Source organism: Elephas maximus, chromosome 3 (assembly GCF_024166365.1).
Source record: "Elephas maximus indicus isolate mEleMax1 chromosome 3, mEleMax1 primary haplotype, whole genome shotgun sequence".
In the NCBI taxonomy this organism is placed as follows: Eukaryota; Metazoa; Chordata; class Mammalia; order Proboscidea; family Elephantidae; genus Elephas; species Elephas maximus.
This window is the reverse complement of record NC_064821.1, coordinates 204,867,352-204,886,049: the sequence shown is the minus strand read 5'-3', so window position 1 is coordinate 204,886,049 and position 18,698 is coordinate 204,867,352. Positions and strand designations below refer to the sequence as shown.

The 18,698-nt window shown below is 41.0% G+C and overlaps 1 protein-coding gene across 5 annotated transcripts in view; it reads right to left on the bottom strand.

The window, feature by feature from the left end:
* PBX1 (PBX homeobox 1) overlaps nucleotides 1–18,698 on the bottom strand; it is a 415,683-nt gene that overhangs the window by 84,805 nt on the left and 312,180 nt on the right. For all 5 annotated transcript variants that reach the window (XM_049881107.1, XM_049881109.1, XM_049881106.1 and 2 more), the window contains 2 exons: nucleotides 11,610–11,745; nucleotides 6,215–6,374 (listed from right to left, as the gene is read on the bottom strand). In XM_049881107.1, the coding sequence (XP_049737064.1) occupies nucleotides 6,215–6,374; nucleotides 11,610–11,745 (296 nt within the window). The remainder of the gene's footprint in view (nucleotides 1–6,214; nucleotides 6,375–11,609; nucleotides 11,746–18,698) is intronic.

Here is an 18,698-nt window from a genome sequence, read left to right as displayed (position 1 = left end):
ATTATTATTATTCTGAGTCATCATGCAGCTCAGCGCATTAAGGAAAGAAAGCTCAACGTGCAAGGTTTGGTTAAAACGTGACGTTAGCCTGGAAAGGAGAGACCTTAGGGACCCAGGTCAGTTCCACTCTATTGTTTCCAACCCTATATTGCTCAAATTGCTCTCTTGCCCTCATATTCTGACAGCCATCATCTGTGTGGAATCGCCCAACAGTGAGTCATGCCTCAGCTCTGACACATTCTTTTCTCCCAAGATGAGGGCTGGAGCTCTCCTGGAGAGCTGCCCTGCTCCAGATGAAAAGCTACGGCTAAGCAGAAGAGGGTTTTTGTTTTTTTTCCTCCCCATAAAAGGATCGCATAACTGGTGACAAATGCTAAATTCTGCCACTCTGCTCTATGCTGATCTATCCATGGGATCCTCATACTTCAAAGGCAATAGCCATTTCGAGGAAGCAGATGATATACAAAGGTGGGGACTATCCTGACTGAAGAGGTATCTCCATTTCTCTCTGTTCTTTGAGGATGTTCATCCAAATACACCCAGGGGCTAACTATCAATGTTGCTTCACAGGCCGATCTTTAACTCTAACTCCCTTCTTGCTCTTCTCTCACGGGAAGACCAAAAAAAATGCTTTTCTTGGGAGATGGGGAGACATAAGCATTAACCAAAGAGCTATGGATGGCATCTTCCACTGCACCATAACATCTCCTGTTTCATCTGGTACGCGTTTCTCACTTTAGTGTATCTGAAAGGAATTAGAGAAGTTGGGTCTCGGCAAAATAGGCACATGATCTGACCAGTGTGGCTTACACCTAGTTACTGGGGTGAAGACTTCGGCCTGAACTGCCTTCCATTAACGTGGTACCCGTATTTGAAACTGTTTCGCCAACACAGGGAAACACTGTGCGGCATGGATCACATTCTCACGTTAAGATATACAACACCCAGGCCTCTACACACTAGTTACATGAAATCTTTTTTTTTTTTTAATCAGAGAGATATAACCTAAATAATAAAAGCCATTTTGTATTAAGTGTTAAAATGCAAGGCCATATTTAGACATCATCAGAACCAAAAAGAGTCACCTCCAAGAATCCAAATTATAATTGTTTATATGTCACATCAGCGATGTTTTTCTTTTCCTGAAAATGTTCAGTTTGAAGCCCAGGTATTTTATTTGTCTCCCAGTCAAATACTATGTAATGTAATGAACACAAATGCTATATGCTTGGCTGACAGTTTATTGGAAATTAGCAGAAACTGTGAAATGGGAGAAAGCCCCAAAGGCCTACCCTGTTGCCAGGTACCATGGCATCAATGAAACCATGAAGGCACGGAACGCACCATTTACAAGATATACGCTGCAATTGACACAGATGATTTAAAAAAAATATATGTGCATAGATAAGTTGTAAATATGTCTGGCTGCTTAATGTACACCGAGATAAATATGCGCATATAGATGTACTTCATGTACAAATGCATTTGCATCAGGGCAGTAATTGCACGAAGAGTCCCTTGTGCTCTTGGTGTGCTGCTTCAGTGGTTTATTGTCTCTGAACACCCATGTACAACACCCCATGGTTCTCACTCTCTGATAAGTGTCTAGAGGCAGTGATTGCTTTGAGCAAGAGCCCAGGTTGCCATTAATACCACAATAAAGCAGACAGAAGTCCTCACAAAAAATTTAAGTTAACAAGGGGAGGCCAGCCATGTCCTTCCTCTGGTACTGGAAGTTGGAAAGAACCTAAGGCAGAATGGATAACCTCCTGGGAAGTGTATAATTCATAGTCAAATAGTGAACGGGCTCTCTTGGAGGCACTGTGGAATTCTCCGAGAGCGGAAACGGAATTACCTGGTTGGCCGAGAAAGTCATTCGGTCACCTTACCTGCAGGTTGTTGTAAAGTATTAAGCCATTACGAGAAGCACATTTTAAGATGTGCTTGTCAGTGAAAAGGTTCTGAACTTGACTTGGAAAGAGGGGCAAGTGGCTCATTTAAGCTGCTACCCACACATTCGGGGCATTCACAGAGCTAAATCTGCACTCAACATGACAGAAAAGCAATAAGGGATCACCTATATGGATTCTAACACATTTCCTCAGGCAAACATGACAATGTGAAATGTATTAACATCCACGTTCATAAGACACTTTTCCGAAGAATACATTACTCTAAAGAGTCTTCAGGAGACTTGTATTTGTTTAGGAAAACACAATCAACTTCATAATTCAAACAGAATAATAATGATAAAGCCCAAACCTAGAGCAGGGTTTCTCCACCTTGGCGCTATTGAAATTTTGGGCCAGATGATTCTTTGTGGTGGGGGAATGTCTTGCACATTGTAGGATGTTCAGCCACATCCCCGGCCCTATCCACTAGATGCCAGTAGCAGCATACCCCCACCCCCAACACACTAAATTCTGAAAACCAGAAATGTCTCCAGATATCACCAAATGTCCCCTTGGGGACAAAACTACCCCAAGGTAAGAACCATTGGCCTAGAGCAGGTATGGATTTACTTCTTTCTCCCAAGGAACTCAGAGTGTTTGAGTTTTTCCTCATAATCTTTTAATGACGCAGTTGCATTACAAGTTTTAGCCTAATTTTTCTAATTTACACATGGAGGCTCCTGGTAGATAAGGTAACCATCCTGATCAGCTCGGATTCCCATGTCACTTGGAGGCTCCAAAGATAGAGCCTGTAGCTAGATGCAAGCTTAATTATGTCTCATGTTTGATTTCCCATGATTCTTCCTCTGTTGAGCTACCAGGATCATTGTTACCTTCTACTCAGGGCAGAGTGAAAAAGTGAAGGGTTGCCTGGTTCAATATGAAACCCCTTTGGTAAGTATACACGTGAAGGTTGGAGAATTCCAATCTCAGGAGGCCAAGTTTCCATTTTCCACTTAGGAACAAAGGAGAGAAATAGGGGAAGAAAGAACACAACAGAAAACATCAATGGAATAAAATCTTTCACTTGATTTTAAAAAACAATATTAAAAGGTTTCCTGAGGATTTACTAGAAGCGCCAGTCAGTTTTTCTGGATGCCTTATATCCTCTCTAGCTGCGTATGCTATGGAAGCCCTGGTGCTGCGAACAGTAATGTGCTTGGTTGCTAACCAGAAGGTTGGAGGTGTGAGTCTACCCAAACGTGCCTCAGAAGAAAGTCCTGGCAAACTACTTCTAAAAAATCAGCTGCTGAAAACCCTGTGGGGCACAGTTCTACTTTGACACACATGGGGTCGCCGTGAGTTGGGATCAACTTGGCAGCAACTGGTTTCTGCGTATTCTATGCAGACTTTTCTTAGCAAGTGAAGGTCCAGGGGTTTTAATATAATAACCTTCCGCCAACTTGGAAAAATAACCAAATCTTCTATTAGGGATGAAATAAAAATAGGTACAAGGGCTTTCCACTGACTAAATAGTGCTGGAGAGAAAGCCTTCACGGCTGAATGTGCTGATGTTCTTCACCCCCACACGAGCTTACACTATTGCTTCAGCTGGTTCCCATCTTTGCTTTCTTCTTTCAAAACTCAATTTTCTCTCCTTCCTTCTATTCTTTTGCTCCCTACATTTTGCCCAACTCTGCTGACGTAAAAAGTGAAGCACGCTAAGTGTCTCCAAATGCTTGCTAATCTGTCACAGGTCCCAGGCCCAAGTGACTTTGCTGAACTATGTCTGAAGTAATGGGAGACAAGGCCCATACCAACAAAGAGCGATATTTTAAAGTGTTTTTTAATCTAGGTAAAGGTGCTAAAGCACTGCTCTTCGTACAGAATCCTCTAAGGAGAAAAGTTACTTGCAAAGCATCCTCCTTGCAGTAGAAACGAGTATTTCTATTTCGTACAGTTTCTGGAAAAAAATTCCTGCTTTTTAAACTTATTACTTCAGTACCGAGGATACAAAAGTTCCCAGGTCCCAGAATTCCAGACTTCAAACTCAATCAAAATATAATTTTTGCCTATTAACCTCTTATTTAAAACTTGCTACCTACTTCAATTATTATCTTCTGAAATTAATGAAGAGCTAATACACAGCAGAGTAAAGATCCTTTGTGAAAAGTTTGAGTATTTTTAAGTTCCCACTTTATGTAAACAATGGTTTGGGTTATGTTAAGAGCAAAAGAAAATATAGAAAGGTCCATTTATAATTTTCCCTGTTAAGATGTTTATGTTTTAAGATTCTAAGCTATTGCATACATACAACATTATTACCTTCTGTCTCGCCTTTAGTAAAAGCGCCACAGAGGGGTTCCTCTCTGCATTATTCCCAGTAACTCAGGTACAACTGGAAGGCTCAGCTGAAATTGTCCATGACAGTTTACTCTGTGCTCTGAACAGTCACAGTCCTTAGAAAACTGTAACCACAGACTGACATTCCACAAGAGTCAACGTGATTCTTAAACAGGCGTAGGGGGTGAAAATGCTTTTCTTTTTTCCGTGCTTCACGAAAGAATAAAAATTACAGATTTAGTGATGAAGGGAGGCCACAGGGCCCTTGTGAGGACTAGTCATAAATCATCCTAAACCATCTGCGATGCAGATATATCGAGGACAGAAAAAAGTCATTTTGATATCTGCTTTGCATTATGATAACCTCTGCAGGAGTGTTGAGTGTGCTTTGGCTAATGTTGACAGAACTGTACTTCTTTCAAAGAGACAGGTGAAAATGTCTGCCTAGCTGTGCAAGTCAACTAGTGTTGCTGGATCTGAAATGCTTAAAAGTTGACCACGTGGGAAAGAAGGAAACTGGTTATTGAACCTGTGGGCCTTGATCCTTTATCAATCAACCATGATGGGAAAAGGAGGAAACAAACTTCTCCTCATAGTAACCCAACTTGCGATGCTGGGAAAAATATAACTGTAGTGAATTCTACATCGTCTTACCGTATCCATATTTACAAAGCCCAGGCCACTCTTCATGCCTGATTCCCTTTAAGCAGAAGGCTATGATGGTATAGCCTACTGACTTGGAGAACCTTATGATAACAAACTAGTGCATCCAAAAGCTCACAGAAGACGTCAGTGGGTGGAGACCTACCTGCATGTCCCCAATAAAATGCCATGGTAAGGTGGAAAGAAACTTGGCAGACAAACAAGCTTTGGAGGCAAATATATCATATACCCTCAGAAATGTTAGAAATTAGATTCTTAATCCTATTATGATCTAACATACTTAAATTTGTGACCCTTTAAAGTTGGAGTCATCAATTTTCTTGGATGTACGCCACAGCTAAAACCAGAGCATTTTGTACGTTATGGAGAAAATACCACAATCCGAGGTCAAGCTTATTTAATAAGGAAATACCTGTTTTTTCTTTACCAATTAAAAAAAAAAAAGGTGTACCAATATGTCTCCTATAACATACAGACACTAAGTTTATATTGCGTGGATTACTGACTATGTTTTTCACATATGGAAATTCAGAATTCATGGCACAAGACACACTCAAAAATATGTTAGGCTAAACTCTTGAAATTAGGGATATAATACATAGTCACTGAAATAAAACCTGGGACATAGTATACGACTAACAGTATAATGTGAAAGCTGGAATCTGAATAATTTGAATTGATGACTGATGATTTTCTTTACAGTTTATACACACAGGCACACACATAAAATGCAACAAAATAAAACAGTAAGTAAAAAAAACCAACAAAATAAAACAATAAAGAACATTGTGTATGTGTTTGTGTGTATATTTGTAGCCTGGCTTTATACACCAGAACATTTTAGTGAGGTATTTGCTAAAAGAGTGAAAACCCCACACCGAATGTATGCTAGCAGGTGGCTGAGACATTATATGATGGAAATAGCAAAAAAGACAAGGATGTAAACTTTATATGAAACAGGCCCAATGACAGAACCCCAAGGGGTTATCTCTAAGTGTTGGGTCTTGTTTATTTATTAGCACCTCTGAAAGGAGAATTCAGAGGTCCTCTCGTCAAAACCAACCAATTTGCTTCTATCTCAAATCGACAGAATATATCAGTGCAAAGCACTAGGCAATCCCATCTTATAAACATAAGAACACATTACTCTTTGGAAATAAAAAGCAAAATACAAAATGGTACCAATGACGAAAAAGACAACAACCAAATACATAAATCAACCAATCAAAAACCCAAAGAATTAAAAGAAAATCCCAATGAAGAAAAAGTAAGTAAAAAAATGAGGAACAATCCCCCAAATCAAAGAAAAAACTAACCAGCTGAGTTGGGAGTTGAGGGTGAGTTAGCTTGGCTTCCATGGGCTGACACATTGGTAGCAGTGACAGCCGTTTTGGCAGCATAAATATTGGCTTCCTCTTGAAATTTACCTATGTTCTTCTTGTACCGGATTCGCTTATTTCCAAACCAGTTTGATACCTAGAGTGGTTTAAAAGAAGATGTGAATGTTACTATGTCATCTTTCACAGACTTTGCAGAAGAAAAGGAAGGGCTTATGGGAGCATTAAGGAGGCAGGCTAGTTAGTCTCATCCTATTTACGATTTCACAAAATCAGTTAAAAGATTTGAATTAAGAGCTTCAAGGGCAGCAACCTCATAAAATGACATTCTCTTGCTCAATATAACTAAAATTTAGCAAAATCATTTGATAACACTTCTCCTACAGAGAAGATGCTCATTTAAACCAAACAAAAGAACCCCAAACTCACTGCCTTCAAGTTGATTCCGACTCATAGTGGCCCTATAGGACAAAGCAGAATTGCCCCACAGGGTTTCCAAGGCTGTAATCTTTACAGGAGCATGCTGCCACGTCTTTCTCCCTCATTTAAACTAAGACCCTTTTGATTTAGGGAATACATTTTACATTTGCTTACCTCCTACATCTATGACTAAAACAAACATAATATTTTAGGTGAAAATACCTGTTACTTATCAATGCTAAAGCTGACTTTGGGCAAGCAAAATACATAGACATTTAAATATCTGTATAAATCCATGTCAACATATGATGTGATAGATTCATTTCAAATTTTTAGAAGTTAAATACCTTTAATATGGACTTAGATTCTTAGCTGTATTGCATTATAGACTTCAGGATTAATACAATTCATCCACCAAATTTTACTAAGTATCTTGTGCAAAGCTTGGTACCATCTACATAAGGAAAAACTGAAGCACACAACTGATTATTCTTTTAAATTCCAGGCTTTAAATGTTAAATCCAATAAACAAAAGCAACCTAATTTACTTTCATTTGTTAATTTATTTCCTTCATGTGGCTCCCAGCAGCTGTCCTGGCTTGATTCTATGCCCCTGTTCCCTTTATACCAAGACCTCTGCCAGATGCTAATGGAGACACAGTTAAATTCAAGTTTTACCTCCGTAATTCCTGCTCTGGGGAGGAAAGGTTTATACCCTGTATTCCAGACATGATTCCAAACTAAAATGTTGTGGGTTTTATATAATTACAAAACAAACTATGAATTTTGTGAGGGAAGGGGAAGTTGCTAACACGCATACCACAGCTTATGTAGAATTTATATTTATCTCCTAAAAATGGCATATAAAGACAATTCTGGCAGAACTATATTTATTTTTTAAATGCATTAGGAAAGTTAAAACTTCTTATAAAGCTAACCCTCAATAACCTATACAGCTTATAATACAGCAGAAATACCATGCCTTTGCTATTAAAAAAAAAAAAAAAAAGCCATATCATTGCAATATTAGTAAATGATAGGAAAAAAAATTAGTAAGAAAATGCTTTATTATAAATATACTGGTACCCACAGAAGAAAAACAGTTAAACTGGAGGAGGGAGAAGTTCTAAAGGGGCCTTCTGGTACATTTAAAGACTATTGCATACCTAATTTTACTTCAAAAGTCATGTTTCTCTTCATATAATTTTCACTGTTTATACTAACTTATCATAGTTATGGTTGCTTTTTGACTTGTAAGTGGGATGGGAGAAGAAAAAGAGGCAGGGAGATTTTTCAGAGGTAACTGGATGAGCTGGAAGAAAGAGAAAAGATACAGGTAGTTTGGGAAGGCTTTTGAGCGAGACAGGAAACGTCTGAGTTCTAATTAAACCAGCTACATATGAGAAAAATGAGAAGAAAGGGAGCAGAGGGGGACATGTCATAGGAACGGTTCCCTTCTAAGCGAGACAAGAACTGGTAGGAAAGACAGTAGGTCAGTTCAGGCATTTCCTACGTTGTCCACGAGGTGATACCATATGTACTGGACAATGTACAGAAGTAGTGTTTTTATAAATTTACTCACTGTTCAACAATCAAGTGCTAAGGGCCTACTATGTAGTAGGCACTGGGCATACACAGATGACAAAGTCTGAGACAGATGATACAGGAGGAATAATAGGTTTTGTTGGTAGAATTTGATTCACATTTTGAACATACTACATTGGAAGAGCCTGTAGGCAGAGTGATGGCAAGATCCATTAGCTAATAAGATATACTAGTTTGGTGCTCAGAGAGCCTCATGTGGAAATACAGCCCCAAAACCAAACTCATTGCCGTTGAGTCGATTCCAACTCAAAGTGAACCTACTGGACAGAGCAGAACTGCCCCAAAGGGTTTCCAAAGAGAGCTTGGTGGATTTGAACTGCTGACCTTTTGGTTAGTAGACGATCTCTTAACTACTGTGCCACCAGGGCTCCATGTGGATATACAAGACGGGTATATTTGGAGCTGTGAGCATGAAGAGATCACTCAGATAAAGTATGTGGAACAGTGATGTCAAAGTTATGTGTTTATAGAAACCTTGTTAAAGAAAAGATTCCTGGGCCCCACCCCGGAGATTCTGATTCAGGACCGGGGTGAGGCCTAAAAATGTGCGTTTCTAAGCAGCTCCCACGCCAACACTGATGCTGTTGTCTATGGACCATATTTCAAGTGGCACTGGCACACGCAAAGGGTCTTCTAGGGACAGTGGAAGAAGATGGTCAATAGATTTCAGCATATGAGCATAGTTTTGTCTTAAGTCGGGAGAGGAATCAATAGCTTTTAGTAGATTTCAAAAGAATCTGTGACTCAAAAAAAAAAAAAGGCTAAGAACCATTGGCTAAGGCATGAAGAGAAGAGGGCTAAGGAGAAAAACGACAATAGTTTTAGGGCAGGAGAGGCTAAGTGGTCAGCTAGCAACTGAAAGGTCAGCAGTTTGAACCCACCAGCTAGCTACTCCCCAGGTGGAAGATATGACAGTCAGCTTCCGTAAAGATGTATAGGCTTGGAAACCAACCATACGATGCAGCTCTACTCTGTCCTATAGGGTCGCTGTGAGTGGGAGTCAACTTGACACCAATGGGGTTTTTTGTTTGTTTTGTTTTGTTTAGAGACAATAGAAGGAGCCCTGGTTGCACCGTGGTCAAGCACTTGGCTGCTAACCAAAAGGTCATCAGTTCAAACCCACCAGCTGCTCTGCAGGAGAAAGATGTGCCAGTCTGCTTCCGTAAAGATTACAGCTTTGGAAACACTATGGGGCAGTTCTTCTCTGTCCTATAGGGTTGCTATGAGTCAGAATGGCAACGGGTAGAGATATGACCCCTGAAGAAGACTGAGTGAGAGCAGCCTAAGGGGAATGAAGAAAATCCAGAAAGAATAGTGTCAATGAAGCCAAGCTAGGAGAATCTTGAGGAGGGGTGATAATTAACAAAAAAAAGGCCAGAAAAATAGAGCCCAAAAGGCATCCATTTAACTTGGGAACTAAGGGGAGACTTACTATACCATGTGGTCAAACAAACTATGATTGACAGTTGGGGCAACTAAAACTCAAACAGAGTGAGGTCCCTAAAATCCCCACCGTTGACTCTTGGCAAAAGCAAGGCCCTTGCCAAGTTTCTATGATATCATATCAAGCTGTCTCCCTTTGGGATGTTTTGGTAGCGGTGGAACCACTTAGCTGTCGTTGGAAGGGCGCGATGTGATGGGGAGGGAGGAATGGCATGGCCTTGGGGTGCATGGAGGAAAGGGAAAGGGAACGCGATAAGTAAATAATCATTTTAATGGACAGACTGTTTTTACACTGAGTTGCCATAAAGAAAAAAGGAAAGGTTGTGGGACGGGGCCAGGAATCTACCTTTTACCTAAATATAATACATTTTTGTTTCTGTAGAGTTTACTCTAACTTCAACAGGGATCTGGAAATCAGGCCATAGGGTTATTTAATTCCACTCTAGAGGCAGAAGATCCCACAGCTGAAACTCACTGATCTGGGAGTTAGTGATGTCTGACTTACAAACCTGGAAATATTCCTTGAACTTACAGCAAATATCGAAAAACCACAATTCCTTTTGTGTGTGTGTATGTGTGTGTGGACAAGGGGTCTACACTTGCACAAGAATGGTTATTACAGCCTTAGACCCAAACTGGGCCACTTGAGTTCTACCACTTAAGCTCTGCTTTCCCAGGGTTTTCAGTACTGTGCATGACCTTTAGCGAGACTGAAACACCTAAGGAAGCTCTGGGTTAAAAAGAAGTCAATGCACTCTGTCTTATCTGAAAGGATGCTTCCAAGGCTGCTGCAAAATCACCCACATCTGCTGGGGAGGCCCTGGCAACCCCTTCATTGTAAGTACCCTTTGTGGAGTTCTATGTTCTGGCTAGACCTAATTATGCTTAGCTAAACAAAAGTTGATGGGATCAGCACCCTGTGGGGAAAACCAGGAGCCGAGATTCAATTCAAGGAAGTGCAGATGCTCCAGTGATACAAAACAGCATCTTTTTCATTTGAAAATGTTAGGTGAAGCTTCTCACTAGAATAAGTCTCTTCTCTTCCCGCTCCCTCCCTTGCCTTTAATGTGAATACCAGTACATTTGGTTTGGATTTTCTTGTACGCGACATAATTTTCAGGAGAACTTTTTCTGTTAGAGTTCAAAACTATCACTACTTGTCTGGACTAGAGGCTCAATGATGGTATTGTGGTTTGGACCGAATAAGAAGTTTGCACGGATCCTTTGGGTGGACAAAATGTACAAATATAAATATTGCCTAACTTTCTACTTTGCATTAATGTTGAAGACTTCGGGTCTGTTAACAGTCTTGTATCATGTACCTTTCCAAGTCAACAGGAAGCTGCCATTGTTACCGCTCTTTGGGAGGAAGGGGTACTCAGTGACATTTTGAGCAACCATCCCAACATAATCATAGTGACATGTTAAAATTCCTACACCCCATCAGTTAAGAGTCACCACGTCAAGAGAAGACATTTAAGGCCTTTTCATTTAAAAAGCTACATAACCACTAGAGCCATTCACTGACTTCCAAAGTCCCTGGGTTGGGCAAAAAATGGGCTAAGGAATTAACTATGTTTGAGAAAACAGCATGAGAAATGAAGACAGCTTTCCAGGTACATTTAAGATAGTTCACTCACCTGAAGCAAGGCAGTGCTCAGTGGGAAAAACCCTGTCCCTATTTTGTTTGACATTTTACTTATTCTGCTCCTGCCCTTGTTGGTCCCTCTCAAGTGCTGCTGGGTACTTACCTGGAAATCTGTATCATGTGCTTACCTTGCCATTTTAAGACGTTAGCTGATGGAATTTAAAAGGCATTTATATTCAGTAAAGCAAGACCTCCAAGACCCTGCCATGAGGTTCTCCCTGGTCAAGCTACAGGGCGCATCTGTTGAGGGTCCCTTACCTGGGAGACTGTGATGCCACACTTCTTCGCTAACTCCTCTTTGGCTTCCTCACTGGGGTAAGGGTTGCTGAGATGGGAATAGAAATACTCATTCAGGATTTCGGTAGCTTGCTTATTGAAATTCCGTCTCTTTCGCCTAAGAAAGGAAACAAGGACAACAAAAAGAGTCTTACCAAATCGATGTAAAAAGGGAGAGAAAAAGATCTACTTTGGGAAAAAGACAAGTTTTCGAGCCAAAGGTAAATTAGAGGAAATCCCCAAATGGGGCTAGATGCCAAAACCATTGTTACGAGCATTTGTTAAATGCTTCGTTGTCCACCGTCCAGCGACTGGCCAGAAGGAGGTGCAGATATCTACACCGTGGGGAGCAGCAGGACATTTCGAAACTCAGGTAATCGTGGTTTTGAATCCTGGATCAAATGAATGCCCACTGGGCAACTTTGGGCACCTCCCTCAGCCTCACCTCCTTCACCTGAAAGTTGAGGGGTTGGAATAGGTTGCAATGAGGCCTGGTGCACAGCAAATGCTAGGACACAGTAATGGCAGTTTTTCTTACTGCCAGGTTCCAGGCACTGGGCCTTCTTTACTCCTCACAGCAATCAACTCAGGTTATTCAGTTTCCATAACCAGTAAGGTACATATGGATATTCCCATTTATCAATGGAGAAATGAGTACAAAGTCACTCAGCTGGTCCATTATACAGCCAAATTATTAACTCAGGTCGGCCTGACTATAAAATCCAACCTTTTTCTTCTATACAAATTCCTTCCTGGCAATTACACAGAGTCTCTGTAGCCCTAAATTCAAAATAAGATATCATTTTCTCTCTATTCTCCCATTTAAAGGCACATACCATTTTAAAAAGGCATCTGGGTAAGAAAGCAAATAGCTGACTGAAATGAACCCTTGACTGCCTGACCTCCCTTTAAAGAAGAGAGATGGCATTTCTTAAGTAAGAACAGCTGCTAAATGGTAAAACAAAAGCCCACAGATATCTTTTTATTATACAGGTTGATAAAAGGAAGAAAACCATTTTTTAAATAAAAGCATTTTTCTGCCTTATATTAAAAAAAAAAAAGTGCTAATTGAGCTAATTTAAAGTGAGAATCTCTCATTGCCTCCTTACAGCTAAGCCTGTGGACAGTTGGGGAAGTTGCACATGGGTTCCAGGCTCACCACAGACACTGGTGGTCCCTCCGTGAGATAGCGGGCTGCCATTTTTAAATGAGCTCAATTAGCACTTCTGCCCTTCTTGCTTTTATCAAGTGTCTCTGCATAGATGTGAAAACATTTCCAGACCATCCGAGGTTATTCAAGGACATGGAATTTCCCAATTTAACCACGAGAAAGCACCAATCACCTTGCTAGACAGGAAATTCAGCTAATATTGTATTTCCAGGGTCCCGCTTGGATTAATTAGCACAATAAAGTGCCTGATTTTACCGGATGAATGCCATCTGTCCATAGGTATTAACCACATCTGTCCAGGTTATGCCAAGCCCTAGTCACTTTCCCAAATCATGCTGAGTTTCTGGGTCACCCAGCATCAGAAACTGGACAGACTGGATTAAAAAGCCCAAATAAAACGCAGGCACGTGCTTAAAGCTAGTGCATGAGGGAATATGAGGAAGATGGCCAAGTGGCTACCTCGGCCATGAAGCTAGTCTTTATATACTTTTAGCTGCTGCTTCCGTGCCTGAAGTAGACGGTTATTTTAAGCTGAGGGAATCAGACCCTGCAGGCTCTCCTAATTGGGACAGCCTCAGTTCATCCATTCAGGTGTTTGTATTAGCATTACCATGTAGTTTTTGGGACTCTTCCAACTGAGCTCAAACGATGCCTCTCTGGAATGAGCTGGTGGTATGGGGATAGTACAGGCAGCTGTTTCTGGCCCTCTTCTTGGTCTGCTGTGCAATCTCCTCTGGGTGGTCTCATCTACTCTGAGGGACTCATTTATCACCTCTTTCAGCGTCTGCCCCAATCTGGGGCCTCTGAAATCCTAGTATCAGGATTATTCAGAATTTCAAGAATTTTAGTTGAGATAACACACTGGCAGCCCAGTGGTTAAGAGCTCGGCTGCTAACCACAAGGTCGGCAGTTCAAATCCGGCAACTGCTCCTTGGAAACCCTATAAGGCAGCCCTACTCTGTCCTATAGGGTCGCTGTGAGTCAGAATTAACTCAACAGCGATGGATTTGGTTTTGGTTTTTTGATTATAAGTTTCTCCAAGCTAACTAAGACCCCTGGTTTCGTTGTTTTGCTTGAAGTGTTATTGGCTCAGTGGACTAATGTTTGTGATCTCAGGCCAATCAGAAGCTTTAATGGTCAGGCATCTAGATCTTTAAGATGAAGAAGTTGATTAATTATTACTGGATAAACACAATGTTTGAGGACATTGGTGACAAAGACCTTTCGAATCACACAGGAAGAATTTCCTATAAAAGACTTTGGTTGGTGAAAAGCACAGGCACTTGGACATGCACTGCTATCTCAAGGGCGCTGTCTCTTGCCCTAATACCTCTCCTAAGAGCCGCTGCCCTGTTTTCTGCTGGATACTCCAGACACCTCCAAACAAACTGTGACTCCAAACTAGTATGGCCTTTCACCTAAATCACATCTATCTTGTTACCTGTGTTACATAATCATATCACCATAGACACAGTTCATAGTATTTATTAACTTGCTTTTTCATCCATTCATTCTAATGTTTGAGTACTTAGCATGTGTCTGAACCTAGAAGTGACTCTTGCTGGTTCCTATTCTCTTACCTTGACCAGGTGGCTGGCCCCAAAACAAGTCCTGCCAATTTCATTCTTTCAGATTTATTCCTGTTCTTCCATCCTTATTGACACTGTGATTTCTGAAATGGGTTTAGACGAGCCACACTACCTTTCATAGTGTGGTCTATGCCAGTGCTATCCAACAGCACTTTTTGCAATGATGGAAGTGTTCTAAATCCGTGCTCTCCAATACACTCGCCACAAGTCACACATGGCTACTGGGGAGAGGAAAACTGGCTAATGTAACTGAGGATCCCAATTTTTAATTTTATATTTAAATTAACTCTAAATTCAAACAACCGCATGTGGCTAGTGGCTACCATCCTAGACAGTACAACTCCAGACTGGTGCTTCCCAGAGAGAGTGCCCGACCTGCCCCACTGGGAGGAGGGAACAGCCGCTCAGGCCTGGGGTCATCGTCAGAAGCATGAACTGCATTTAAACTTCCTGCCTTGGTCTATTTCGTAATTTACCAATATCTATCTAAAAAGAAACTGTTTTTCCTTGAATATTTGAATAAAATAGGGAAGGTGTTTCATACTTATACTGTGTTCCCCCAGTTCGAGCATTGTGTAAGTGTCAACAATGGCCCCCAAACTAGCTTCTTACCCAGTTCGGCACATCTTCAAGAGAATCACCACAGTAATTTTTTCTTAAAACATAGATCTGATCATGTCACTATTAATTGTCACATATATATAGTTATATAATATTATATATACCATATCATTGCAAACACTAATACTGATACTGGAGGACCGGTGATGTAGTGGTTAACTGTTCGGCTGCTAACCAAAAGGTTGGCAGTTCAAATCCACCAGCCGCTCCTTGGGAACCCTATGGAGCAGTTCTACTCTGTCCTATAGGGTCACTATGATTCAGAATCAACTTGATGGCAATGGGTAATTACTAATACTAATTATTAGAGCTAAATTATTGTGTGAAAACTATGAGCCAGACACTATGCTGTCTTTTCACACTATTTTATTTCATTCTGCTTATAGGATTATCTCTACTTCACAGACAAGAAAACTGGGTCTTGGCAAGAATAAGCCATTTACCCAGGTCACAAGGGTTGTCAGAGTTGTAGCTAGAATTTGAATCTAGGAAGCACTATTTGAGAACTCATGCTGTAAATTACTACATTTCCTCCTTAAACAGTTGAGTATGGCTGTTGTTTAATGGGACGAAGTCAAAATCTTCTCTGGAGCATTTGGGGTTTTTCAGTGGATCCATTCTATCCCTAGTGCCTCATTTCCCCCCAATTCTACACATGCTCTACATAATTTCATCTAGCCATATCGTATGCTTCTCCATTCCCCAAAGACTCCCGTGGCATTCATGCTCCGTGCCTGTGCGTGTCTCTCCCACATGTTTACATATGTCTCCCCACTAAACAGCATATTTCTCAAGGGTAGGTGCTGTGTCTCACTCATATTTGAAATACTGATGCCTAATACATAGTAAGTCCTCAAGTAAGCAATGCTTGCTGAAGTTAAATTGTGCTGTGTTCACTTTCCCCACGCTATTACCTCTATCTGGCTAAAGATCATGCTCCTCTGAGATTTAGCACGGTCTGCCCTCTCTCGAACCTCTGCCCCCTGCAGGCAGCGTTCCTGGACCACTTCTCTGAGTTCCCATGCTGCTTGGCTGCTGCACTTCACCTGCAGCATGCTGGTCTTTTTTTTTTTTTTTTAAATAATATTTTACTGTGTTTTCCACAAAGCTTTTACACAGCAGTTTAGGCTCCCGTTCAACAATTTCTAAACAAGTTGTTCAGTGACAAAGGTTATATTCTTCACAATGTGTGAACATTCTCATTATTTCCGTTTTGACTGTTCTGTTTCCATTCACCTAGTTTCCCAGCCCTCCTACATTCTTGCCTTTGTTTTAAAGTAACTATTGACCTTTCCGTCTCATATTGGCTACTTTTTAAAGGAGCACAGTACTTACAGGTGACATTCATTACTTTTTGAGACAATTTGTTATTTAGCTACAAGGTGACCTCAGGGGTTTCTGTTCAAGGTCTGAAGAGTGTCTCAGGGCAATAATCTTGGGGAGTGCTCCAGTCTCAACTAATTTAGTAGGTTCTTTTGTTCATTTCTCTCAGAATTTGAAGTTTTGTTCCACATTTTTCTCTCATTCTCTCAGGGATCCTCTATTGTGGCCTCATGAGAACGGTCAGTAGTGGTAGCTGGGCACCAACTAGCTCTTCTGGGCAGCAGGCAGTTTTATGTTTCAGTGTGTCTGTTTTGCCCGGTCTAAGACGACAAGCTCCTAAAAGTCAGGATCCAAATTAATATATACACATTATGTGTGTGTGTGTGTGTGTATATATACACATATATTAACGTATGACATATATATACATATATTAAAGTAGGTCTTATCTTATGTTGTTGTTGTTGTTAGGTGCCATCAAGTCGGTTCCGACTCATAGCGACCCTACGCACAACAGAAGGAAAAACGGCCCGGTCCTGCGCCGTCCTTACAATTGTTGCTATGCTTGAGCTCATTGTTGCAGTCACTGTGTCAATCCACCTTGTTGAGGGTCTTCCTCTTTTCCACTGACCCTGTACTTTGCCAAGCATGATGTCCTTCTCCAGGGACTGATCCCTCCCGACAACATGTCCAAAGTATGTACGACAGTCTCGCCATCCTTGCTTCTAAGGAGCATTCTGGTTGTACTTCTAAGACAGATTTGTTTTTTCTTTTGGCAGTCCGTGGTATATTCAGTATTCTTCACCAACACCAGTATTCAAAGGCCTCAATTCTTCAGTCTTCCTTACTCATTGTCCAGCTTTCACATGCATACGATGCAATTGAAAATACCTTGGCTTGGGTCAGGCACACCTTAGACTTCAAGGTGACATCTTTGCTTTTTTAACACTTTAAAGAGGTCCTCTGCAGCAGATTTACCCAATGCAATGTGCCATTTTATTTCTTGACTACTGCTTCCATGGCTGTTGATTGTGGATCCAAGTAAAATGAAATCCTTGACAACTTCAGTCTTTTATCTGTTTATCATGATGCTGCTTATTGGTCCAGTTGTGAGGATTTCTGTTTTCTTTATGTTGAGTGCAATCCATACAGAAGGCTGTGGTCTCTGATTTTCATTAGTAAGTGCTTCAAGTCCTCTTCACTTTCAGCAAGCGAGGTTGTGTCATCTGCATAACTCAGGTTGTTAATGAGTCTTCCTCCAGTCCTGATGCCTCCTTCTTCATATAGCCCAGCTTCTCGGATTATTTGCTCAGTGTACAGGCTGAATAGGTATGGTGAAAGGATACAACCCTGAAGCACACCTTTCCTGACTTTAAACCAATCAGTATCCCCTTGTTCTGTCTAAACAACTGCCTCTTGATCTATGTAAAGGTTCCTCATGAGCACAATTAAGTGTTCTGGAATTCCCATTCTTCGCAATGTTATCCATAATTTGTTACGATCCACACAGTCGAATACCTTTGCGTAGTCAATAAAACACAGGTAAACATCCTTCTGGTATTCTCTGCTTTCAGCCAGGATCCATCTGACATCAGCAACGATATCCCTGGTTCCATGTCCTCTTCTGAAACCAGCCTGAATTTCTGGCAGTTCCCTGTCGCTATACTGTTGCAGCCATTTTTGAACGATCGTCAGCAAAATTTTGTTTGCGTGTGATATTAATGATATTGTTCTATAATTTCTGCATTCGGTTGGATCACCTTTCTTGGGAATAGGCATAAATATGGATCTCTTCCAGTCAGTTGGCCAGGAAGCTGTCTTCCAAATTTCTTGGAATAGACGAGTGAGCACCTCCAGCGCTGCATCCATTTGTTGAAACATCTCAGTTGATATTCCATCAATTCCTAGAGCTTTGTTTTTCGCCAATGCCTTCAGAGCAGCTTGGACTTCTTCCTTTAGTACCACCCATTCCTGATCATATGCCACCTATTGAAATGGCTGAACATCGACTAATACTTTTTGATATAATGACTACGTGTATTCCTTCCATCTTTTTTTTTTTTAATTTTTATTGTGCTTTAAGTGAAAGTTTACAAATCAAGTCAGTCTCTCACACAACAACTTATATACACCTTGCTACATACTCCCAATTGCTCTCCCCCTAATGAGACAGCCCACTCACTCCATCCACTTGCACTTTTCATGTCCATTTCACCAGCTTCCATGTCCCTCTACTCTCTGATCTCACCTCCAGGCAGGAGATGCCAACATAGTCTCAAGTGTCCACCTGATCCAAGAAGCTCACTCCTCACCAGCATCCCTCTCCATCCCATTGTCCGGTACAATCCCTATCTGAAAAGTTGGCTT